This window comes from Diplotaxodon limnothrissa, linkage group LG17, assembly GCF_057381915.1.
Source record: "Diplotaxodon limnothrissa isolate DT_005_m linkage group LG17, D_limnothrissa_male_GT1.1, whole genome shotgun sequence".
In the NCBI taxonomy this organism is placed as follows: domain Eukaryota; kingdom Metazoa; phylum Chordata; class Actinopteri; order Cichliformes; family Cichlidae; genus Diplotaxodon; species Diplotaxodon limnothrissa.
The window spans coordinates 1,178,461-1,194,147 of NC_140612.1; the positions used below are offsets into that span (position 1 = coordinate 1,178,461).

The window sequence follows — 15,687 nt, forward strand, 5'->3', positions numbered from 1 at the left end:
TTTATCACAAAGATCACGCACAGTATTGTTTACATGCATCTCACATGAGGTGACATTGCTCACGAAGTAACAGAGCAGTAATTTTCATATGTGCTCGTACCGAGCTGTCTGAAGAGCTGGGCCACACTGCTGCCACTGACAGGAAGAGACTCGTTGATCGGAGTCTGGATGACTTGCCGGTCGCCAGCACCTAATGTTATAGTCCGCTAAACATAAGAGAGGAGAGAAAAGAAGGATTTGAAAGCGGGTGTGAAAACGGCAGATTAATGGTGGTGGTCAGAGTCGGGGTTTGGCGGCGTGGTTTAATCACAACTGTGTATGTCCACAGAGCGGAGTGATTCAGAGACAGAGATGGAGAATCCCAGAAGCTTAGCAGCTACGTGACAAATTAAACACAAGCCATTCCAGCTGATCGGGATGTGAATGGGGCCGGGCGGGACTCCAAGCCAACGACCTTACTGAAAACACCAGCAGCACCACCCTATCAAACAGGTCCCAGAAACACAGCAGGTGTCATGCGCGACTTTTCCACTGCAGCCTAACGTGTGGAAAGCAGCTGAATTCATGAAGATTGAACTGAACTCTGTTTAAACAGAGAAATCATTGATGATGCCAATTATCATCTTACAATTATTTCCTTTGTTACCGACCACAAAACTTTGTAGAACTGAAGCTGTGCTGTACACAGCAGATGGGCCAATACATATGGGTCTGTGTTTGCTGGAATAACAAGCAGAGTGAAAACTGATGACTCAGTACTGTAGCACTACAGACAGACACACTGATGACTGCAGCACAAAGGCTTCGTGGGCTCATTACAGATCCACTTCCACCTTTGGCTGACCGGCCGTGGAGCACCAGCTGGGGGAAGGTGCAGCATTATCTCATGCTCTGTACAGCAGCAGCGATAGCGGCAGCAGCCACAGATGAGCTGTTAGTAGTTCAATGCTGTGATCCAACATCTGATCATCGCTGTGGTCTGAAGACGTGTGAGGTTTGACAGTAAGGATGCGCCCACACGTGCTTCTTAATGCACCGAGGACAGAATGTATTTGTGGCAGGAGGCCACTGGTTTCAGCAGGGCCTTAGAAACCCATTCCAAACTGGATGCTGTGGTGTCACAGCTGAGCCAATCACAGCCCTCCTCAGAGCCACTGCTGTCAACTGGGAAAAAACCAACCAGTCAATGGTCAGGTCATTTTGGTTACATGGAAATAAAATGACAAGAAACTAATCACTGTATGCGAAATAATCAGGTGTTGGTCACATATTGAGTCTATATCAAAGCTTTTGATTGGTCCTTCTGTCACAGGACGTGTGCATGGACTGCCTGAAGGAAACGGGTGGAGAAAAGGAAGCAGAGTCAATGGAAAGCTGATTGGTAGCGAGGGGAGAACAAAGTCAGACTGGCGTACCAAACTCTCCTCTCTCTGCTCCTGGCCCGGCTACACAAGCACCCAGCAGAGACGCACAAACACACACCAACAGGATAAGACAGGTTAGCAACAACGAGCGAAGGCACAAAGTGCCCAAACTTAACATCATGACAGTATCAGCACAGCAAAACAACAAAGAGGCACAAACAACACACTGAAGGATGACACACGTGTGCAAAGAAAGTGCATTACTGAGCAGGAGCAGCAACGGATGATTCATAACTTAAAATACACACAGCAGTGACACAACACGTTCATTTGTTTTACAGCTAACAGTAACCAGAGTAACGGGGGAGGCTGCAGATTACATTAATTTTACTCAGGCTTAACACACAGACACACACACACACACACACACAGACACACACACAGACACACACACACACGGACACACACACAGACACACACACACACGGACACACAGACACACAGACGGACACACACACACACAGACACACACACAGACACACACACACACGGACACACAGACACACAGACGGACACACACACGGACACACAGACACACACACAGACACACACACACACGGACACACAGACACACAGACGGACACACACACGGACACACACACGGACACACAGACACACACACGGACACACAGACACACACAGACGGACACACACACACACACAGTAGGCCTGTTTGCGTTTGGCTTATCAGACTAGAAGTGGAGCGACCTGGTAAGCAGCTGGGCTCTCTGCCCGGGAACTTTGATTCCAAAACTGGAAACCGCAGCACTGAAATCACCTTCCAGCAGGATCCCGACACAAACAAAGCCAAAAGAAAAGAACAGTTCACGACTACGTGCCACGCTAACAGCAGGTCTGCTTTCAGCATCACACTTGGCAGCACGACGGACAGTGTCAACAAGAAAATTCCCTGTTTCTGGAATCATATGAAGCAATTCCAGAGGCAGATCTGTTCCTGTAATCTCTAATGAAAAACCGTCTGCTTGTTCCAGTAAAGTCAGAGTAAACACGGGGACGTCCAACGCTGCCACACACATGCACATACAGTGGGAGGTGGGACTGAGTTGCTGGGACTCTCTAAGGCTGCGTTCAAACTGCAGGCAAAAGCGCATCAAATCCGACTTTTTTGACCCTGTGCGACTCATATCCGATCATGGTGTGACAGTGTGAACGGCACAAATCCGACCTGGGTCACTTTCATATGTGGTCCTGAATCCGACACATATCTGATGTTTCAGAAAGCGACTGCTGTTTGATGGTCACGTCGCATTAAATCCGTCTTTTACGTCACTGACACGAGACAGACGCCAATTATCAGCGCCGGAGAAGACATGGTGAACGCTTCCTGACCATCCAGTGTAGATGTCAGTGAAACTGTTGGGAAGACAATGTTGGAGAAACGTGAACATTTTATTTGTACTGTATAATCTGCAGATTCTGACAGAAATCTGCAGCTATCCTTTGAAGCAGCGCTCCTCTGAAACAGCAACAAGGATCATTATTAGGTTATCGACATTATTATGTAAATAACAAAATAACTTAAAGCAAAAATTGGGAAACAAGTCCTCATATTAAGGCCATCAGTCACACATACTGTTGCTCTGGGTCTAAACAGACGTCTGTGTGTGGCGTCTTCTTTTGCGCATGCGCCGCTTTGAGCGTTCACACTAGAGCGCGTTTGCTGTCGCATTTTATTTGTAGTGTGAACGAGCAGACAAAAAAATCGGATTTGATCAAAAAATCTGAATTGAGCATCAAGACCTGCAGAGTGAACGTAGCCTAAGTTCTTGTAGTCTGGTCTTGGGTCAGAACGACTGCACGACGTCCATTCTTGTCTAAGGGCAGTGTTGCTGATCAAAAGCTGACGCTCCACTTCTGCAAGACACCACGTGTCATACTGAGCTCAAAGTATTAGAGCTGCGTAAACTGTTGCTACAGATGAATCTATGCTGTTGTAAGATCCTGTCTGAGTCATACACTTGCTTAAAAAGTGGTGTGTGTGTGTGTGTGTGTGTGTGTAAAATGGCATTCATTTATTCATAAATATCATTTTCTGAAATACTGTGATCTAACTGAGGATGCATCGCTCAGCCCTAGTATAGCTTTAGGCCTGTTAGTATGTGTTACAGGGCGCGTGGTTGGACTACAGCAGGGTTTCAGCTTTGAATCCAGGGTAAGCATTACCTCTTTAGGAATTGCAGCCATTTTTATGGCTCAAAAGGATCCAAAGTATTGGGACAGTTGGCCGAGCAGTTTCACGAACAGGTGAGGCCTCATTATTTCATAAATGAAGCAGATACAGAGCTTAGGTGCAGGAGGCTCTTTAGGCAGAGAAACACAACAGCAACAAAAATCCTGCCACAGAAGCGGCCAAATAAACAACCTACGTTCTGGTGCCAGACCAAATGCTGAGCAACATCACGAGGGCGGGAAGACTACGAAAGACAGCTGAAGCAGATCATCACAAAGGTCTTTCATTGGTGAAGGAAGACCGAGTGAAGACCACTCCTGAGGAGGTTAGGGTTAGGTAAGTATCTACACAGGGTCCTAACCCCGTGCACTGCACCGCTGTCCCTTTGTGTTGCTTGCAAGCTCGCAGTCAGACCTGGGATCCAGTTTGGATCGTTCTCGGCCTCCAGGTGACGTTATAATCACACATAATCGAGCGCAGCTACGAGGCCCTCTGGCTGATCCAATCCAGCAACCACACTAAAGAAAGAGGCGGCTGCTACTGCATGCTGCTCAGATTACGGTAGATTAATACAGCTTTGTGCTTCATCTACGCAGCACCTCAGGAGAGGGGTTTGATAACGTGCTACATGGAAATGTGCTCTAAAGGTGAACTGTGCGTAAGCTACAGCGTGTCTGACTGAATACTTCTGATGCACATCAGTGTCATGTTGCTGCAGTTGGTTTGTCGTCTGTGGCGAGCGTTTAGTTACTTTGTGCAGGTGCCCTGCGCTCCTCCGAGCGCTGCTTGTGCGTGCTGGCAGAGCAGCAAACTCTCCTGTGTTCTGTGTGATGAAGGAGCGCGCGTGCACTGATGTGTGTGAGTGGAGACGTGGGCTAGCTTCACTGTTTGGGTCTTATGTGTGTTAATACTGATTAAATCTGATTCTCTCATTCAGACGCGGCGCTACCCGACAGGAAGCCATCTGCCATCCCATATGGTCGCCAAGCAACAAACTACGAACTGCACAGCAACTTGAATGTGTGTAAAGGTGTTCGTGTGCATGTGTCACCGAGGCGGGGAAAGAACGAGGAACTAATCCGTGCTTTTAAACGCTGCTGCAGCAAATCAAGCTGATGGCAAACAAAAGAAGCTTGAAATGAAGAACATGATGTAAACAAACAGAAAACCAGGTCAGCTGAAGCACCATCAGTCACAAATGATTTGAAACGACTGCAAGAAAGATTCCTTTAAAGAAAACAGAAACAATGGCGGCCTGTTGGATGAACAGAATCAATCACATCGAGCTGCTTGCTGATTGGTGAAGCTTGGAGAACATGAAAGTTACCTGGAGACAGGCCAGCAGCCAGTCACAGGCCAGGACCTGAGGAACTCTGTCTAAACTACAAACTGGGGCCTCATCTGTCTGTAACACAGAGGAACCAGGGTACAGTAGGGCGCACACAAATGACACACACGGGTTACAACATCTGGAGCAGGAAGTGTCAGCTAGTGTAGTTCAGAGAAAATACACACTTCCTGCTGTACGTGCACCGTGACACGAGTCATCTGTGTTTAAAAACAGATTATTAGATCACAGTTTCCAGGTGGTGGAATTAAAATAAACATGACCTTAAAAGAAAATATGAAAACAATGAATGAAGGGGAAATTAAAAAGTAAAATGAGGAACAAGTTATTACGACATTTTTATATGTGAAATACAGGGTTTATTAACCTGCTGGAGTTTTCTGCAGATTTCCAGCTCATCTGTGATTGGTTAAAAAGGTGTGTGCACATATGCGTCCACGATATGACAACGTGAGGTTAGAGCACACACTTTGTTACTGCTGTTCAACACGACAGGTCTTCAGTGTTTCTGCCTGTGTCACTGCAGAGCTGCGCTCAGCCACAGATGAGAGAAACCCACAGAAATGCACAAGCAGGTTAGACAACACTCGACCCTTTAAACACAAAGAGCGCTGGATGTTCATGCTGAAAACGCAGCTACACTAGCAGGCTGTGCAAAGCTTTGCTTCTATGCACACAGCTGGCTGAGCGACGCATCAGCTGCCATTTAAAGTCTGACATTAACACATTTTACAGAGCCTGCTCGGTCAGGGAGAAACAGCACTGGTTTAAATGACCCCTCAACTCAAATCATCACCTCTGGCAGGTCATGCTGCATCGTCAACGTGACAGAGACAGGAAGTTATACCTGGGAGCCTCCAGCGATGGGGATGACACAAGTGAGGAGATTCCCGACAACCGTTTCCAAGGGCGCAGACAGACCATCTACGTGGACGGTGTAGATCAGCCCCAGGCAGTTCTGTTCAACCAAGAAACACAGAGGTCAAGGGTCAACGGCAAACCCAGCACCGAGGCCACAGCAGGGTTTCACACACAGACGGCTGCAGACTCATTTACACAGCAAGGCCGCAGGTTCCAGTGCAGTCAGGTGTTTGTCTGGAGTCAGCATGTCTGTCTTCAAGTCGCAGCTAATCTCTAACAACGCTTGAAAATGATCAGAATCAACAAATTCAGTTTTATTTTGCATCCCTGTGAAAGACGACGATAATACCACTCAGAAAGTTCTCTTTGGTAATGTGCAGCTTTGTTATTGTGAGCTCAAATATGGGCCTTTTTATGTCTCTGTCCCAAACTACAGTTTCATGGTAAGAGAGAATGTCAGCCTCTAGTCTTTACCAGACTTTAATGTCCAGACTTCAGAACTGAAGGTCGGTCGGGGCTTTTTAAAAAGAAATACTACAAAAAGTAATTTTCTATGTCCAAACTTTGCACAGTAAAGTCTTAAACCACGGGCGGTCCAACAGAAAATGCTCTGAAACTGTGATGACTTGAGAATGATTTAATAACTTAGAAAGCTGTGCGGTTTCTTTCACGTTGGACGTCCATGCATGTGTAGATACACCCGTGTGCACACACCGCCACCTAACCCTAACCCCCACAAACAGAATCAACCTGCACACATAATCCAACTCCAGCCAATCAGCTTCTTAGTTCCTTCTTCTGTCAACATTCACTCATCTTTTAAATAAAACGGATATTAATTGAATGTTGTTCATCTTGTGTTGTGTCATATCTACATACATAAATGTCACATGTGGAAAAGCTGTGTGAGCCGTACCCTGAACACCTCGGTGTGATCCAACTGGGACACCAGCACCAAGCTCTTGGGGGCAAAGATCTTAGCTGGTTGGACGACGGAGAGCACCTCATCTGCTTCGTCCGCCTCGCTGGCCTCAGCCTTCTGCAGCTGAACACAGGGTCACACATTACTGTCACATTAAGTTATTCAGTTTCAGTTGAATCATCATTTGACACCGTCTCACCTGGGGGTTGTCCAGGCCCTCCCAGAAGGTGAAGCAGGCACAATAGTGACGGTCCGAGTTGATGTCAGTCAAAACCGCTACGAAGAAGGAGGGAGGCAGCTGATCGGGAACCAGCTGCCAACCGCTGGGTTGGCAGAACTGAAGAGCGGGGAGGAGGGGAGGAGGGGTGGGAAGGTGGTGGCAATATTGGGGCAAGAGGTGAAGACACAGCGAAGAAGAGAAAGATAAACATTAGCAAACGTATCAGACAATAGTAGATCACATGGTGGGACAACACCTCGATTCATCCAGGGCTGGGCTTCAACTGCACCACAGCTCGCCATGAGCGACGGCCCCGTATATGACAGTGATATACGTGGCGATGGTGGCTCAAGAGTTGTGTGTTCGTCTTGTAATCGGAAGGTTGCCGGTTCGAGCCCTGGCTCGGACAGTCTCGGTCGTTGTGTCCTTGGGCGAGACACTTCACCTACCGCCTACTGGTGGTGGTCAGAGGGGCCGATGGCGCGATATGGCAGCCTGGCTTCTGTCAGTCTGCCCCAGGGCAGCTGTGGCTACACCTGTAGCTGCCTCCACCAGTGTGTGAATGTGAGAGGGAATGAATAGTGGCATTGTAAAGCGCTTTGAGGGGTCCTGAAAAGCTCTATATAAATGCAATCCATTATTATTAGTAAATCAGTTTCCGATTTCAAGACAATCGGTTATAGTGTGTAACATTTAAATCTTGACTTGTAAAACAAGAAACATAAGTGGAGCCGTCGATTCTGCCACAGTGTTGACACAGAATCAATATTTACAGGGTTTGTCTTTGTCATTCTTGTGTCAGCTGCTGTCAGTTAGCTGACGTAAGCCTGATGTAAACATGGACCTCCAGTCTAATTAAAGCCGTTCACGTAGCATTTTTAGTTTTTGTCGTCGTCCGTTTCTGAATCACAGCGCAGATACGCTTTTAACTCGCCGACCCCTTTAACCACACTGACTGCTCAGGCCAGACAACCGACCTAGATTCAGACGCTATCAACTGATCCGATGACAGGATGTGAATATTTCACAATGGCTCTGCAGTTTGTTATAGATTCAGTTAGGGCTGCTCAATTAATCGAATTGTAATCTCGATTACGATCTGGGCTTTGAACGATCATTAAAAATGACTGAGCCGATTATTAGCCCCTCCCTCGTGCTTTACTCTCACACTGCTCCGTGTGGCAAATCGAGCGCACCTCTCTTTGAACACGTGTCACAACAATTAAGAGGACCCGAGGGAAGCTCGGAAAGCTCAGCAGAAGTTATTTGGAGAGGAGAGTGACTGCCGCTGGTTGAAAAGAGGTAAAAACCTTCAGTGGTGTGGAAACATTATGGGTTCAGTCAGACGTGGATCAAGTAGACACAGTGTGTAAACTTTGCTACAGTGTAGCTGCACCACAGAGCAACACTGCAAAGCTCACTAAACATAGACGTTTACATTTTTCATTTATTTCTTATATTGCAAACATTTGCACTGTTATCAGTATTTGCACACTATTTATATTATTTTTTAAAGTCTTTATTCAATACATTGTTATTGTTAAATAAATATCGTCAAATAATCGTGATTATCATTTTTGCCATAATCGAGCAGCCCTAGATTCAGTACATAATTTCAACCTAACGTCCAGCCTTTATGCAGAATATCTAATCATAAGCTAGAACATATGCATAGGAGTGAAAGTCACTGTAAGCACTGAGGGTTTCACGTCAGTAGCTAACTACTTTAAATGAACAGGACAGACACGTGTGTTTAAAGTGGATACGTGAGGTCAGGCTGACATGGACAGGGTCAATATGAGCATCAACAGCACTGCAGTGAAGGTCAGTCCTCCACAGTTCCTGCACATGCTCACCTATGCATGACAACGAAATAAGCAGTATATGTTTAAATCACATGAACAGGTCGTGGCAGCTGCTGTGGCCTGATAGGGCCTATAGCTGCCGATGGGATGGAACCGCTGACTTTGACAGATTTAACTGTCTTGTTCTGCCCCCGAGGATCACAGATACATGACTTACCAGCTCTACGCCTTGTGGGAATGGGCTGTCCTCCCAGTCTTTCTCAGGAAACCGCTGGAGAATGCGACCTTGACCTTCACCTTCCACTGTGCAGAGACAGAGAGACAAATCCAGAGGTCTGAGTACGTTCCTTACAGCTAGCTGTTGTCTGCTTGTTTCTACCAACAGTCCTCTTAGACCTGAAGCATGAATGAGTGAAATACTCATGTAGTTGTTTTTGCCTTAATGCAAACCTGGAAGCTACCTGATGAAGCCAAAGTTGAAGTGACACGTGTGATCAGCAAGCTCATGTGTAAAAACCATGTGTGACTGTAAATGAACAGTTCTAATGATTCCAGCTGTATTCACGAGCTTATTGTCAGGCCTGTCCTTTAAATGGGTTCACGTGTGCCTGCTAAACATTAGTGAGATGTGTTAAAATGCTTGTTTGCTGCTGGTTAATGAGGCCATTTCCTTTGTTGGTCAGGGCCTGGCTCATCACAGCGGCACAATGACACAACAATGGCGGACTTATGTAACCACCACAAGCCCGTCTTTCAGCCTAGGTCCAGCTGAAGCCCAGAAGGCTGCTTAATGGCGGCATTCATCCGCAGAGAGAATACACTCAATCCACCCAGTACAAAGGATTGATATACAGAACACAACAATATAACACTAAATAAAGAAGAGGTGCTCACCAGCATTAGACAAACCTAAAGCATTATGTAGCAAATGTGTCTCAGAGCAAACAACAGAGCCCGTGGGCCTTTACTGAGAAACTAAACCAGAAGTACAGACGATACAAAAACAGAAAGTAGGCCAGCTCCCAAAACACAGGGGAATTCATTCTGTCGCCTGTACGCGAGTGTTACGTGGACGCTGTGGGGCGGGGCTGTCAAAGATGACGGCTTCGTTTCCTTTCACTTTAACACGAGTGCCCCTCATTCCCACACTGTGCCAAAAATAACATGTCCTTAGAGAGCTGATGCTGACCCCACTGCTGGAGAGGGAAGCTACACACAACAACTATCACTTACTTTGTCACCACAAACTTCTTTTTGATCAGCTGATATAAAGCATATGGACATGTAAACAAAAGGCATGTGTGGAACGCAAACAATAAGCAAAGAGTCCCACAAAAACAAAGACCCAGCAGAAATGAGACGGAGGACGAGTTACGAGGTTGTTATGATCATTTCAGGCTCTATGTTACAACACTTTGACTCCACGTATCAAATCTGCAGAGCCAAAACTGATAAACTGAGCCAGCGATACAGCTATGCCCTCTAACTGACAAGCCCCGAGCTACAGTAACACCTCTGTACTATCTGCTGGATCACAACTGACACAACACCTACGTAAAATCACCGTCAGAGCTGATAGAAGCACATCAAACTAAGGAGACGGGTGCAAACGTAAATGTGACGAGTCAGTCTACGAGCATTTGACCAAACCTGTTCATGGGGATTTTGGGGGTGGGAGGGGCTACCGAAGGTTATTTTGAAATGTATGACCTCACTCCATCAGAAAGTTACGACAGGTAGGTTAGGATGACAGACGTGCTGCGTGCCCACAGATCAGGGCTCAGAAAGGAAAAAACTCAAGACACCATCTCAGGAAGACAACTACAAGTTGTCTGCTTCAAACACAGCTGTGTGGAATAAAAGCTCAAAGTTCAAAGTGCAGATCCAACGGTCTGATGATGAAGTGAAACTAAATACATCTAAAAAGTCTTCAGCTCTTACAGGGACGGCACGTTGAGTGCAGCTCACACACAAACTTTTCTAGCCTAACGTACACACCAGAGCAAGTTCACAAGTTCATTAATACAACCTGAATTCAGCTGTTGGCTGGCTCTACATGCATCATATTCAACATTAAAACAATTCTCATTGTTCTCACAATAGGAAAGAGGATCTAATCATGTTACAATGCTGATATTTATAAGTAAATGATGCATCAAAAGGAAAGCGAAACAGGTTTTGCAGCTGGCAGCGATCAGAGTCTGTAAAAGTCATCATAGTGCCTGTTCTAATGTCTACATATACACACTTTATACCTACATTGGTATACTGGAGAAGTACAGTTGTAAAGCTTGAAATAATCCTGTAACCCTAGGTGGAACATGCTGCTTCGATCAAACTTCCCATCATGAAGTCTATTTTTCCAGCTGCAGGGATTCTGTTCTGTATCATTGCAGAGAAGTTCAGTTTGTTGGGAGACACTTTGCTGCTCCATGAAGTCAATGACAACATAAGAAACAAGCTTTGTCTTCTGAAACAGAAACTGCTGCACAGGCAGGGAAGTCCGTACTGCTTTGCTTTGGTCAAATGAAGCCGTGCATAGCCTGTATGATGGTCTGCAGGTGGGCCACAGCCCGGGCTGTCACCTCCAAAACAGCTTTGTCCTAACAGGACGCACTGTGACAGCATGTGTCTCGTTTCCACATCCAAGCCAGCACAGTTAGACCGACAATCAGCTGGGCCAGTATACTGTGACATTAAATATACATGTGGCAGTCCTTCACCTGGTACAGTGTGTTAACATGAGTGACACACCCATATTAGCAAATGCAGCAATTCAAAGCCAGCACTACGTGAACCATCGTGAAGATTAAACTCTTTATTTTAAACACACACTCATGCTGGACGTGATTCTGCACTGAAACCATAAGCTGCATGTCACTGAGGTGCAACCTGAAACCGCACAGCTTCATTATATCAGAAAATGCTAACCTGATAATAACAAATGTGATTCACAATTATATTCTGTTTTGTTAGCATAGCATTAGCATGTGGCTCATGGCTCGCTTTCAACAATCACTTTGCAATTAAAACTAGGGCTGCTCGATTATGGCAAAAATGATAATCACGATTATTTTCACTGAAATTGAGATCGCGATTATTTGACGATATTTATTTAACCCTTACGACCTACTATAGAACCAAGTACGCCAGAGCTTATATTATTTTTTTACATGTTGTAGTGCCATTTGTGGGAGCATTTCAATTTGCTATGCAACTGTTATAGCCCATATTTTAATAATATGTATGCATTAAGTCCATAGTAACTACATTAATTGCAAAAAAAGTGCAATAAACTACAAAAAATTAGAAAATCGTTTTTGGGTTTTTTACATATATTTCTACTTGGAGAAATTTAAGAGGCTTATCCCTCAAAACTTTAAATACAAAAAAAGTTGCAAAAAATAGTTTACAACAACAGGAAATTTATTTTGAGTGTCTTCATAGTTTTATTTTGGAGACACAGCAATTTTTATATACTGCAGGAAAAACAAAAAAACAATCCTATGATGCAAATTTGCAAAGAAAACAGCAGGTGCATCAAAATAAACTATTTCCAGCAGTGCAATATGAGTCCTAAGCATCCCAGCAACTATTCAGAAAGGTCAAACATGACCAGTATAGGCTTTTAAGGCCTACAAGTAAAAAACTACAATTTCCGCGAAAATGACGTCACTTCCGGTTTCGGGCAGGAAATGGCGGACATGCGACAGTTCGCGCTGACGTCTGTTTCACTGTGGGAAGTGTTACGAACAGCTGATCGGATCGGCAAAGCGTGTTTCTGGAATATTATGTTTTTGTTCCTGCAAGCGCTTTTTATGCAATTTTTGCAAAGCTATATGTGGAAGGAAACCGTGACCGAGGACAAGCTGATGGCATAAGATGTAAGTACAACTCCTCCGGTTTCATATGCAAAACAAATTATTGCGCTAGCTTACACGGTTCCGGTTCTACAGGGATTTAAAAATAGTTACACAACACGGAGCGTGCTGCTCTGACCGGCTTTAAAGGGTTAACAATGACTTTAAAAAATAATATAACATAGTGTGCAACACCACTGAAGTTTTTTTACCTCTCTTTTCAACCAGCGGCAGTCACTCTCCTCTCCAAATAACTTCTGCTTAGCTTTCCGAGCTTCCCTCGGGTCCTCTTAATCAGCGGTCTCCAACCTTTTTTGCGCCACGGACCGGTTTATGCCCGACAATATTTTCACGACCGGCCTTTAAGGTGTCGCGGATAAACGAGGGAGGGGCTAATAATCGGCTCAGTCATTTTTAATGATCGTTGAAAGCCCAGATCGTAATCGTGATTAAAATTCGATTAATTGAGCAGCCCTAATTAAAACGAATCGCTAATGGGTCCTTAGCTCATTAGCCCCCAGTCATACATCCCATAAAGCAAACATCAACACACAATTTAAAGCAGCCAGAGCTCAGCAAAGGGTGCAGTGGTTCAAGCAGCAGCAGCCGACAGCAGGCATGAGCATACAGAGCTGTTTCAAAGAGCTGCCTCTCAGTCTGAGTGGCGTGACAGGAATGTGCATCGAGTAGAGCGGCCTTGCGAGCAGATGACATCCAGCTATCAGCCTGACCTGTTGTTACACAACAGCAGGTTAGTGAATGGATATGGATTATTTGCACTGAGGCTTTTCATCCTTGGCCATTCTCAGGTTTTTCATTATAACCAGGTTCTAACATGTCCTGGTCCGTGTTTTAAAACAGCATGTTTCTGGGATCAGTGTCCTTCACACACACAGGCTCCGACAATCAGCTGGTTTTTATTTTGAAAGATCAGCTGCTGCCAACCAGCTAGCACCAGCTTGGCCCAATTTTCTACTTCCTGTGTAGCTGACCACGCCCTTAATAACATTCAAAGACTGGCCCCAGAGTTACACAGGGTACTCCACAATTTCGTCCATCAACTACAACACTAGTCCTTGTTCTGCTGTAAAGATGTGCTTGAGGTTGAGGGCCAGTCTAACCAGAACTGCACCAACTGGAAAAGTGGTTCATGCTACGTCAAGCTCACTTAGGCAGCAGAGCAAAGAAGATGTGCTGTTGCCAGCTGCAGGCCAAGATGGTGCTAGTTAACTTTCACTGCTGACCAAGTCACATTTTCCTGTCAAGGATAATAACGTACATTTCATCTTAGGAGACGACAACGTGGCCAACATCTTTTAGGGGTAGCATCACGGTGCAGTTCCTGAATCTCCAAAATCTCAAAAGTAGCTGAAAAACTGATAAGTTACACGTGGCCATTTGGATACAGCTCACTTTATGTCAGAGCTAAAGACCTAACCAAACGTCAGCATCCTGGTTATACTGTGGTTCTAGCACTTCTGACCTGAAGTGAAGCACCTCGTATCTCTGCCACTTTAACGCTATTTTTCATGTCCACTCGTCTTCTGCTGACAGTAGGGCTGGGCCATATCATACCGTTCACGGTAACACCGGTATAATGTTGCCAACGATAAGAAAATGAAATATGGCGATAGAATATGGGTAAAACGCGCATGCGCAGTGCCTTTGTTTACATACGCACATGGCGGAAAAAGCATGGCGGCGACGCAGAATGAGGAGGGCGAAAGCGGATTGTTGAATGAAACGATGAACCAGAACTGGTTCAGAGCGGGCCGTCGTTATTTGGAAAATACGGCGCACTTAAAATCAATCCTTTGATTTTTCTGAAAGTCGACAGAGCCCCTTATAATCCCGTGTGCCTTATGTATGAACTCTGGTCGTGTTTACTGACCTCGAAACGATTTTATGTGCACGGCGCTCGAAAATCTGTCACATGTTTCAGTACGACTTTGCTAAGCTACGAAGCCGCACCGCTCGATGGATTGTCGGAGCATTACGGCTGTCGTAGGCGGAGCCTTGCGGAGTGATACGTACTGTGCTTCAACATAATGTTACCGTATTGTGTGTGTATAACCTCTTTTTAAGTTTTGTGGATATTATACATGGTTACGCTGAGGATGTGTCGGCCAGTTTCCACTGGAAACGCCTTTTGGTTAAACTGTCAGCGAGGAATTTGCATTTGCACTGTTACGTGTTTATATAACTTTAATGCACATAAGAAACAGCTGCTTGTTTAAGTGAAAATACATTGATGGGGTTTTTTGCACTAATAAAGTTGTGGAGTTGTAAAGTATTTTGTCTCGTGTCAATTATATCGTCAGTTATGTCGTTATCGCAAATTTTCAAATGTATATTGTGATAAATATTTTTGGTCATATCGCCCTGCTCCAGCTGACAGAAGTAGTCACACCTCCAAGATGTGTTCAGGTTGTGTTGTTCTAATTAAATCACAGTGATAACCTCTCGAACAGTCGCTCACGGTCTTAGTTCATGTGAACAAGGAAAGTGTGCACAGGGCTGTTAATTATTAACCTACCGATATAATCTGTACAACTGCTCCGATCACATGCTAAATCAATCTTGTAAGATGGTCAAGCTCATACACACAAAGGCCTGGAACGTTGTAAAAATGTCAAAGAGAATGAGAGGTCACAAGCCACACCGACTTCAAACACCTCAAACAACAAAAGGAACCCCTCCAAACGAACTGGTTTAAAACCAGCCGACCACAGTGCTAACGGCTGCACTGTACTGTGTTTCAGTTTAGACATCCACCTCGTCAATCAGAGTGTGACAACAGTTATGCTTTTACAGTGACAGAGACATGTCCAACTAACTCTTCCCCATCTAATCAATCAGGTTTCTCATTCAGCTTTGAGCTATACTACTTTATCCCACAGGTACAATTGGAGCCACAATCCACTGTGATCAAGAACACATGAAGATGAGCAGGTCATGCAAAGGTTACCAAAAAATGGTAGAAACACAACAAGGTGAAGGGGCAGGAGAGGGGAGGACGTGGGTCAGTGTGTGCGCCACAGTTAAGCGATGACTCC

The 15,687-nt window shown here is 45.2% G+C and overlaps 1 protein-coding gene across 5 annotated transcripts in view; it reads right to left on the bottom strand.

Moving 5' to 3' along the window:
* The window catches only part of sbf1 (SET binding factor 1), a 52,332-nt gene that overhangs the window by 24,237 nt on the left and 12,408 nt on the right, over window positions 1–15,687 (bottom strand). For 2 of the 5 annotated variants that reach the window (XM_085376320.1, XM_085376318.1), the window contains exons 2-8: window positions 8,989–9,074; window positions 6,946–7,083; window positions 6,741–6,869; window positions 5,811–5,921; window positions 4,943–5,020; window positions 1,416–1,445; window positions 101–206 (exon numbers count right to left, since the gene is read on the bottom strand). In XM_085376320.1, the coding sequence (XP_085232446.1) occupies window positions 101–206; window positions 1,416–1,445; window positions 4,943–5,020; window positions 5,811–5,921; window positions 6,741–6,869; window positions 6,946–7,083; window positions 8,989–9,074 (678 nt within the window). The remainder of the gene's footprint in view (window positions 1–100; window positions 207–1,415; window positions 1,446–4,942; window positions 5,021–5,810; window positions 5,922–6,740; window positions 6,870–6,945; window positions 7,084–8,988; window positions 9,075–15,687) is intronic. The other 3 variants (XM_085376321.1, XM_085376319.1, XM_085376322.1) reach the window with 3 other exon arrangements.